Source organism: Hemiscyllium ocellatum, chromosome 7 (genome assembly GCF_020745735.1).
Source record: "Hemiscyllium ocellatum isolate sHemOce1 chromosome 7, sHemOce1.pat.X.cur, whole genome shotgun sequence".
Lineage (NCBI taxonomy): Eukaryota > Metazoa > Chordata > Chondrichthyes > Orectolobiformes > Hemiscylliidae > Hemiscyllium > Hemiscyllium ocellatum.
In genome coordinates, this window is record NC_083407.1 from 47,565,399 (window position 1) to 47,576,276 (window position 10,878).

Here is a 10,878-nt window from a genome sequence, read left to right on the forward strand (position 1 = left end):
GATGTTCAATGGAGTTTAGAAAAATGAAAGATGATGTCATTGAAACATACAGAATCCTTAAGGGACTTGACAACGTAAATGCTAGGAAGATGGGACAGCCTCACAATAAAGACATGCCAAATTAAAATTGAGATGAAGATTTTTTTTTTCTTTGAGGGTTGACTGTCTTTGGAACTCCTTACCACACAGAACTATGGGGGCAGAGTAATAGCATATATTTAAGGCTGTGATAGATTCTTAATCAGTAGGTGAATCAAATGTTACAGGGAAATTGCAGAAAAATAAACACAAGGAATACTGGATCAACCATGACCTATTGAATGGTTGGACCAGGCTCGAGGGACCAAATGGTTTACTCCTGTTCCTGTCTTGTGGTGGAGGGAATGAATGTTCTAGGTGTTAGATAGGATACCAATTATGCAAACAGCTTTGTCTTGGATGGTGTCAAGCTTCTTCAGTGTCTATGGAACAATTCCCAACTAGGCAAGTGGAGAATATCCTACACACTCCTGACTTGGACCTTGTAGATGGTAGACAAGCACTGGGGAGACAGAAAGTGAGTTACACACCACATAATTCCCACTTTCTGACCTGAGTTTCATGCCTTTGTTACCATTAGACTTGACTATTCTTGATGATGCACTTCTGGCTGTTTTTCCACGCTCTATCTTTCGTAAACTAGAAGTCATCCAATACACTGATCAAAGTTCTGCTCCCCTATCAGACCTGTGATTACTGACCTAAATTGAGGATTTGAGTTATAAGGAGAGGTTGAATAGGCTGGGGCTGTTTTCCCTGGAGCATCGAAGGCTGAGAGGTAACCTTACAGAGGTTTATAAAATCATGAAATGCATATATAGGGTAAATCGCCAAGGTCTTTTCCCTGGGGTGGGGGAAGTCCAGAACTAGAGGGCATAGGTTTAGAGTGAGAGGAGAAAGTTATAAAAGAGACCTAGACGCAGAGGGTAGTGCATGTATGGAATGAGCTCTGAGAGGAAGTGGTAGAGGCTGGCACAATTGTAACATTTAAAAAGTATCTGGATGGGCATATGATTAGGAAGGGTTTGTAGGGATATGGGCTGGGTGCTGGCAAGTGAGACTAAATTGGGTTGGGATATCTGGTTGGCATGGATGAGTTGGACTGAAGGACCTATTTCCGTGCTATACATCTCTATGATTATGACTCAGTGCAACAAAAGTCTTGTTTAGTAAATTCTCATCCTTCTTTCCAAATCCTCCCATAGCTACATACCTCCTATCTAACTCCTGCTTCTTGAGCATCCCAATGCATTTTCAGATATCTTTCCCACAAGATCTGGAATTATATCTATACACCTCTCTACCTCACATTCCTCCATGAAGACACCCTTTAAAAACAATCTTCTGGTCATCAGAATATCTGTCAGAGAGGAGATGCTAGGAACTACTATTAAATAAGTTACAGTATGGCACTTAGAAAAGTTAAACATTATCAGGCAGAGTCAATGTGGCTTTGGGAAAGGAAAAATACATTTAAATAATTTATGGAAATTCTTTGAGGAAGGAACATGTGTTGTGGATAAAGAGAATTTGATGCACTGTGATTTAACTCCCAGGAAGCATTTGATAAGATCCTATATCAAAGGTTATTGTGGAGAAGAAAAACTTATGGTGCAAAAGGTAACACATTAACATGGATAAAAATTGGAAAACAGACAAAAGGTATAAATGAATCATTTTCATATTGGCAACAAGTGGTGGTGTACCACATTGATCAGTGTTGGGGCTTCAACTTTCTACAATTTTATATAAATGAGTAAAGAACTAGCATGTTTCTCTAAGAGTGAAAAGCAAGAGCAGCATGTGGAGGGAACCTTGCTTGTCGGATACAGCACATTATAAACAGTGGAAGCTCTTCAAAAGTGTAGAGAGTGTAGGGCTTGCTTAAAAAAAGAAATTAGGGGAGCAAAAAGGGGCCCAGAAATATCTCTGGCAGATAAGATCATGGAAAATCCCAAAGCATTTTATAAGTATATCAAGAGTAAAAAGATTACCAAGGAAAGAATGAGGCTGATGAGACAGCAAAGAAGCAACCTGTGATGTAGCCAGCCACATGGCTGAGGTCTGAAATGCATACTTCTCATCTACATTCACAGAAGAGAAAGACATTATACACTTCATGGTAAGGTTCTGGGAGGTGATGCTGAACAAAGAAAGCTGGAAGTGCAGGTTCAAAGTTCCTTGAAAGTAGAGTTGCAAGTTGATAGGATAGTGAAGAAGGCACTTGGTATGCTTTCCTTTATTGGTCAGAGCATTGAGTATAGGAGTTGGGAGGTCATGTTGCAGCTGTACAGGACATTGGTTAAGCCACTTTTAGAATATTGCATGCAATTCTGGTCTCCTTCTTGTTGGAAGGATGTTGTGAAACTTGAAAATGTTCAGAAAAGATTTACAAGGATGTTGCCAGAATTGGAGGATTTGAGCTACAGGAAGAGGCTGAATAGACTGGTGCTGTATTCCCTGGAGCATCAGAGGCTGAGAGGTGACCTCATAGAGGTTTATAAAACCATGAGGGGCATGGATAGGATAAATAGACAAGGTCTTTTCCCTGGGGAGGGGGAGTCAAGAACTAGAGACATAGGTTTAGTGTGAGAAGGGAAAGATATAAAAGGGACCTAAGGTGCAACAGTTTCACACAGAAGGTGGTGCATATATGGAATGAGCTGACAGAAGAAGTGGTGGACACTGGTACAATTACAACATTTAAAAGTCATCTGGATGGGTATTTGAATAGGAAGGGTTTGAAGGGATACAGGCCAAGTGGTATTTGGATCGGCTCAGGCTTGGAGGGCCGAAGGTCCTGTTCCTGGGCTGTAAATTTTCTTTGTTCTTTGTTCTTTAAGTGCTGGCAAATGGGACTAGATTAGATTAGGATACCTGGTCAGCATGGACACATTGGACTAAGGGGTCTGTTTCTGTGCTGTACATTTCTATAACATTATAGCCAGGATATCAATTGGGATGGGAGGATCTGGCACATGTTAAAATTAATAAGGAGATGGTATTAGATGTTTTAGTGGGATAAAGTTGCATAAATCGCCAAGGCCTGATATTTCCCAGATTGCTATGGGAGGCAAACAAGAGATTGCTGGGGCCCAGGTGGAGATATTTAATACATTGCGGGTCACAAGTGAAGTGCCAAATGATTGAAAGATAGTTCACGTATGGTTCCTTTGTTCAAGAAGTGCAGCAGAGATACATAGGAAGGTAATTACAGGGCAGTTCGTCTGACATCAGTGGTAGGAAAATGATTAGAAACAATTCTGAGGGACAGAGTTAATCAACTTGCAAAGGCAGGGTTTGATCAGCGATAGTCAGCATGGATTTATTAGGAGATCCTATCTGACTAATTGAGTTTTTTGAAAGAGCAACTAATTATATTGACAAGGATAGTGCAGTTGATATGGTTTACATGGATTTCAGAAAGGTCTCACGTGGAAAGTTGGTTCAAAGGTTAAGAGCCCATAGGATCCAAATCAAATTGGCAAACTGGATCCAAAATTAGTTTGCAAATAGGAGGCAAATGGTGATGGCAAGGTGATGTTTTAGTGATCAGTGGTGCATCATGGGTTTGATGTGAGAGCTCTTGCTATTTGTTATGTACATTAACAACTTGGATGTGAATGTAGAAGATATAATTAGTGATGGAAAAATTGGTGTTGTTGATGATAGCGAGGAGGATGGTCTCAGGCTACAGTCTCCTATTGACCAGCTGGTAAATTGAGGTAAAAACAAGGACTGTAGATGCTGGAAACCAAATTCTAGATTAGAGTGGTGCAGGAAAAGCACAGCAGTTCAGGCAGCATCCGAGGAGCAGTAAAATCAAATTGAGCACAGTAATGGCAGAAGGAATTTAATCTTGATAAGAATGACTTGATGCATTTTGGGAGGTCTAATAAGGGAAGGATATACACAATGAATTGTAGGTCCCAAAAGATTATTGAGGAAGAAAGGGACCTTGGTGTACAGGCCAAAGATGCATGAAGGTGTCAGCACAGGTTGACAGGATGGTGAAGGAGGCACACAGGACGCTTGCCTTCATTCGCTGAACACAGAATACAGGAGCAATGAAGTCTTGGTACAACATTATAAAACATTGGTTAGGCATACTGTATACAGTTCTGGTCATCACACAATCAAAAGGAAATGACTGCACTGGAGAGGGTGCAGAGTCATTGCTGGAGATGAAAAGTCTCAGTTATGAGGAAAGACTGGATAGGCTGGGTTTGTTTTTCTTGGAGCAGAGGAAGCTGGGGGAGGATCTGAAAGAGGTATATAAAATTATGAGAGACATAGACAGAGTAGATCATGAGAATCTTTTCCCATGGGCACACAAAAAGACCAGGGCTTATACTTACAGTGTGGAAACAGGCCCTTTGGCCCAACAAGTCCACACCGACCCGCCAAAGCACAACCCACCCAGACCCAGTGCTCCACACCTACCCCATCACCTAACACTATGGGCAATTTAACATGGCCAATTCACCTAAGTGGGCTGGAGGAGATTTGAGGGGAAAAAAAATTCATTCAGAGAGTATTATAGAACATGCTGCCTGAGATAGTTGTGGAGGCAAGTGCTCTTGCAATATTAAGAAGCGTCTGGATGAGTACTTAAATGTCAGTCCATAATCTACTGTGCCCTAAGTGCAAGTAAATGGAATTAGTGCAGTTTGATGTTTGTTGGTCAGCATAGACATAATAAGCCGCAGACACTGTTTTTATGCTGTATGGCCCTATGACTCTAAAGGTATGGTTGCTAAATTTGCTGACAACTCAATGGCAAGTTGTAAAATAAGATATGAAGAAGACATAAGGAGACTACAAAGGGATATAGATCGGTTAAATGAGTAGGCAAATATCTAGCAAATGGAATATAATATGTAAAAGCTTGTGAAATTATCCGTTTTGGCATGAATGAGAAAGCACATTATTATGGAGCTCTAAGATGCAGAAGGACTGGGTGTCCTAGCATATAAATTGTAAAGGGTTTGTATTTAGATGCAATTTGAAAAGCTAAATTTTTACCATATTTTGCTAGGGAATATTTCAAAATTAAGGAGGTTATGCTTCAGTATTGGCATTTGTCAGACCAAACCTGAAATATTGTGTATAATATTGGGCTACTTATTTAAGGAATGACATAAATACATTGGAAAAGGTTCAGTGACAGTCATTAGACACATTCCTGGAATGGGACTCTTGGTGTATGGGGTTGTGTCGCATGGGGTATGCTTGTATCAGCTGGAGTTTAGAACAAAAGAACATAAAAAAACAGGAGCAGGAGTAGGCCATGTGGTCCATCGAGCCTGCTCCACCATTCAATAAGAATACGGCTGTTCTTTTCATGGACTTGGCTCCACTGACTAGCCTATTCACCATAACCCTTATTTCCTTTACTGTTCAGGTCTGCTTATCTTTGCTTTAAAAACATTCAATGAAGTAGTTTCAACTGCTTTACTGGTCAGGGAATTCTACAAATTTACAACTCTTTGAGTGAAGGAATTCCTCCTTAATTCAGTTCTAAATCTGCTCCCCCTTATTTTGAGGCTATGTCCCTTAGCTGTAGTTTCAACTGCCAGTGGAACAACCTCCCTGCTTCTATCCTACCTATTCCCTTCATAATTGTGTATGTTTCTGTAAGATCCCTCATCATTCTTCTAAATTCCAATGAGAACAATCCCAATCCCAGTCTACTCATAAGGCAACCCTCTCATAGAACACAGAACAATATAGCGCAGAACAGGTCTTTCAGCCCTCAATGTTGCGCTGACCTGTGAACTATTCTAAGCTCATCCCCTACACTATCCCAGCATCATCCATGTGCTTATCCAAGGAGTGTTTAAATCTTCCTTTTGTGGCTGAGTTAACTACATTGGCAGGCAGGGCATTCCACTCCTTTACCACTCTCTGAGTAAAGAACCTGCCTCTGTCTTAAATCTATCACTCTTTGCACTCCAGAATGAACCTAGTGAGGTTCCTCTGCACTCCTGCCACTGCCAGTACATCCTTTCTCAAGTAAGGAGACCAAAGTTGTACACAGTACTCCAGGTATGGCCTCACCCTACACAGCTGCAGCAAAATTTCCCTGTTTTTAGCTTCCATCCCTCGAGCAATGAAGGACAATATGCTATTTGCCTTCTTAATTACCTGCTACACCTGCAAATCAACCTTTTGTGATTCAAATATAAGAACACCCATTTCCCTCTGCACAACAGCATGCTTCATTATTTTCTTCATTTAAATAATAGTTCATTTTGCTATTATGCCTACCAAAATGGATGGCCTCATATTTGGCAACATTGTACTCATCTACCAGACCCTCGCCCACTCACTTAACCTATCTATATCCCTCTGCAGACTTTCAGTGTCTTGTCCACACTTTGCTCTACCACTCATTTTAGTGTCATCTGTGAACTTTGACACACTACACTTGGTCCCAACTCTAAATCATGTATCTAAGAAGATTAAGAAGCAACTTGGTTCAAATGTAAAAGGTCTTGGTCTTGTGAGGGTGAGCATGGAAAGAATCTTTCCTTGTGAGATAATGTAAAACTAAGTTTGTTTCAAAACAAAGGGGCACCGATTTAAGACAAAGAGGAAAATTATTTTGTCAGACGGTTAATGCTATTTGGAACTCTGTCTTAAGAGGTGTGGAAGTGGAAGCAGAGGATTTGAATATTTTTAAAGCAGTTATGGACATTTTCTTAACATAGAGTCATGAAGATGTGCAGCATGGAAACAGACCGTTTGGTGCAACACATCCATGCTGACCAGCTATCCCAACCTAATGTAGTCCTATTTGCCAGCACCTGGCACATATACATCTACTCAAAAACCCATCCTGATGCTTTTTAAATGTTGCAATTGTTTCAGCCTCCACTTCTTCCTCTGGCAGCTCATTCCATACACGCACCACCCTTTGCAAGAAAAGGTTGCCCCTCAGATCCCTTTTATATCTTTCCACTCTCAGCATAAACCTATGCCCTCTAGTTCTGGACTCCCCCACCCCACTCTGTCTACTTATCCTATCCATGACCCTCATGATTTTATAAACCTCTATGAGGTCACCCCTCAGTCTCTGACGCTCCAGGGAAAACAGCTCCAGCCTATTCAGCCTCTGCCTATAGCTCAAATCCTCCAACCCTAGCAACATCTTCGTACATCTTTTCTGAACCCTTTCAAGTTTCACAACAACATTCCAACAGGAAGGAGACCAGAATTGCATGCAATATTCTAAGTGTGGCCTAACCAATGTCCTGTACAGCCGCAACATGACTTCCCAATCCCTGTACTCAATATTCTGACCAGTAAGAGAAAGGATACCAAATGCCTTCTTCACTCTCCTAACTACTTGCGACTCTATTTTCAAGGAGCTATGAATCTGCACTCCATGGTCTCTTTGTTCAGCAACACCTCCTAGGACCTTACCATTAAGTGTATAAGTCCTGCTAAGATTCGCTTTCCCAAAATGCAGCACATCACATTTATCTAATCTGTGGGCAGCACAGTGGCTCAGTGGTTAGCACTGCTGCCTCACAACACCAGGGTCCCAGGTTCGATTCCAGCCTCGGGTGACTGTCTGTGTGGAGTTTGCACATTCTCCCAGTGTCTGCGTGGATTTCCTTCACGTGCTCCAGTTTCCTCCCACAGTTGAAAGATGTGCAGGTCAGGTGAATTGGCCATGCTAAATTGCCCACAGTGTTAGGGGCATTAGACAGAAGGAAATGGGTCTGGGTGAGTTAATCTTCGGAGGGTCGGTGTGTACTGGTTGGGCTGAAGGGCCTGTTTCCATACTGTAGGGAATCTAATCTAAATAAAACTCCACCTGCCACTCCTTAGGTCATTGGCCCATCTGATCATTATGCTGTTGTAATCTGAGGTAACTTTCTTCGCTGTCAACTACACCTCCAATTTTGGTGTCATCTGCAAACTTACTAACTATTCCTCCTATATTCATATCCAAATCCTTTATATAAATGATAGAAAGTAGTGGACCCAGCACCAATCCTTGTGGCGCTCCATTAATCACAGGCCTTCAGTCTGAAAGACAACCCTTTGTCTTCTACCTTCGAGCCAGTTCTGTATCCAAATGGGTAGTTCTCCCTGTATTCCATGAGATTTAACCTTGCTAACTAGTCTCCCATGGGAAATCTTGTCAAACACCTTACTGAAGTCCATATAGATCTCGTCAACCGCTCTGCCCTCATTAATCCTCTTTGTTACTTTTTTAAAAAGCTCAAGTCTGTGAGACATGATTTCCCATTCTCAAAGACATTTGAATATCCCTAATCAGCCCTTGCCTTTCCAAATTGGTGTAAATCCTGTCCCTCAGGACTCCCTCCAACAACTTGCCCACCATCAATGTCAGGCTCATTGGTGTATAATTCCCTGGCTTGTCCTTACCACCTTTCTTGTAAAATGGTACCATGTTAGCAAACCTCCAGTCTTCAGGCACATCGCCTGTGACTATCGATGATACAAATATCTCAGCAAGGAGCCCAGCAATCACTTCCTTAGTGTCCCACCTGATCAGGTCCTGGAGATTTATCCACCTTTGTGTTTCAAGTAAGAAAAAAATCACACAACACCAGGTTATAGTCCAACAGGTTTAATTGGAAGCACTAGCTTTCAGAATGCTGCTCCTTCATCAGGTGGTTGTGGAGGACACAATTGTAAGACACAGAATTTATAGCAAAAGTTTACAGTGTGATGTAACTGAAATTATACATTGAATAAATACCTTGATTGTTTCAAGGCACCCAGCAGTTCCTCCTCTGTAATATGAACATTTTTCAAGATCTATTTCCCCACATTCTATATCATCCATGTCCTTCTCTACAGTAAACACCGATGCAAAATACTCATTTAGAATCTTCCCCATCTCCTGTGGCTCCACACAAAGGCTGCCTTGCTGATCTTTGAGGGACCCTATTAGCTCCCTAGTTACTCTTTTTCCTTCATGCATTTATAAAATCCCTTTGGATTCTCCTTAACCGTATTTGCCGATGCAATCTCATGTCTCCTTTCTGCCCTCCTGATTTCCCTCTTGTGTGTACTCCTTAAGGATTCACTTGATTTCTCCTGCCTATACCTGAGATATGCTTCCCTTTTCCCTTAACCAAACCCTCAATTTCTCTAGTCATCCACAATTCCCTATACCTACAAGCCTTTCCTTTCACCCTAAAAGGAATATACTGTCTCTGGACTCTTGTTATCTCATTTCTGAAGGCTTCCCACTTTTAGCCGTCCCTTTACCTGTGAATATCTGCACCCAATCAGCTTTTGAAAGTTCTTGCCTCATACCGTCAAAATTAGCTAATTTAGGACTTCAACTGTTAGATCTGGTCTATCCTAACTAAGAGGATTAAAATTTATTGGGGATCTGTGGGAGTTACCAGATCTGCCATGATCTTATTGAACAATGGAGAAGCTTGAGGGGCTGAATGGCTTACTGCAGTTGTCTATCTATATGTTTGCATATAAACATAAGTTGCTGTTATTATTGAAATCCTTTCATAGGTGTCAGAAGACAACAGAGTTAAAGATAGAGGACAGCTTGGGAGAAACTTGTATTTTAAAGATTTATCCATTTTACATGACAAGAAACCATTTAAAAAATATTTTTATTCTGACCACGTGCCTCATACGGCCAGATTATACAAAGCGTATCTTTGTGTCTTGAAGCAGCGAGTGATTTGAAATTAGTTTGCAGCTACTGAACCTAAAGACACCACATACTGAGAAATTTGAAGCCCAGCTCTGCAATGACTTTGTGAACTTGGCTGACTTCAGTGTGATCTGCCAGCTGACCTTCGGTCAACCTGAGCCACCTTCTCCAAATCCATTTGTCATGATGAACGGAGCAGTCATGCATAATCTTATAAAATATAAGGCTGATCCAAATCACTTTCGAGGTGGTGTTATTTCACACTGAGACATAGTTGTATTGTAGGAGAGGTGGCAACAAATATATACACAGCTAAATCCCACAAACAGTAAAAAAAAGTGACCAACTCATCAGTTTTGATGTTATTTGAGAAATAAATGATAAGAAGCAAAATGCTGAGTATAAATAAGATGAAAGCAGTAAATACTCGGAAGACCTGAGAGCATCTTTGACCTGATATAAACTCGTGTCCTTCTCTGATACAGGTACCGACAGCCCTGTTGAGTCTTTGCAGGACGCCCCTCCACATCTTTAGTGGTGCCTTGAGATGGTGGACGCCCAGCTGAGGGTAGGCTGACCAGCAGCAGCAGCTGAACGGGGGCGGGAGCGGCCCTCCCCACGACACTGCAGCACCTCCCCGCAATGGGTAAAATCCCTCACCTGGGGGCGGTCACTCTTTGGCCTGAGCGGGACTGCGGCCCGGTGTGGCGGCCCTCTATATTCCGCCTGCCTTACCTGTTTGCTGTCCTGCACCAGTCGGTCGAAGTCCCGGGCTGTTTTCTGCGGCTCCTCCTGCCGCTCCATGGTTCCCCCTCCTCCAGCCGCTGGTTGCCCACGGCAACCGGCACGCGGTGGACGGCGGCTCGGCTGGTCCACACCGCCCCCCGGAGCTCGCAACCGCGATACCGAAACCCCTCCTCCAACAACAACAACAAAGTTAAAAATCACACAGCACCAGGTTATTTGGAAGAACAAGCTGCCAAATATTTACAAATAAATCTGTTGGTCTGTAACCTGGTGTTGTGTGTTTTTTTTTAACTTTGTCCACCCCAGTCTAACACATTAAGTCCAACAACAACATCAAGGGCGACTCTACAGCCACCTCCTGGCAGAATAGCCCCCTAATATCATTATCAAGTTAACAGATTATATCTGCAGCAATGGATGGTATG

General features: G+C 42.1%; 1 protein-coding gene across 1 annotated transcript in view; it reads right to left on the minus strand.

Moving 5' to 3' along the window:
- Positions 1 to 10,517, minus strand: part of zgc:172182 (coiled-coil domain-containing protein 89) — a 31,043-nt gene extending 20,526 nt beyond the window's left edge. The window contains exon 1 of the mRNA XM_060827751.1: positions 10,442 to 10,517. Within this exon, the coding sequence (XP_060683734.1) occupies positions 10,442 to 10,510 (69 nt within the window). The 5' untranslated portion in view covers positions 10,511 to 10,517. The remainder of the gene's footprint in view (positions 1 to 10,441) is intronic.
- Between the last annotated feature and the right edge of the window lie 361 nt (positions 10,518 to 10,878).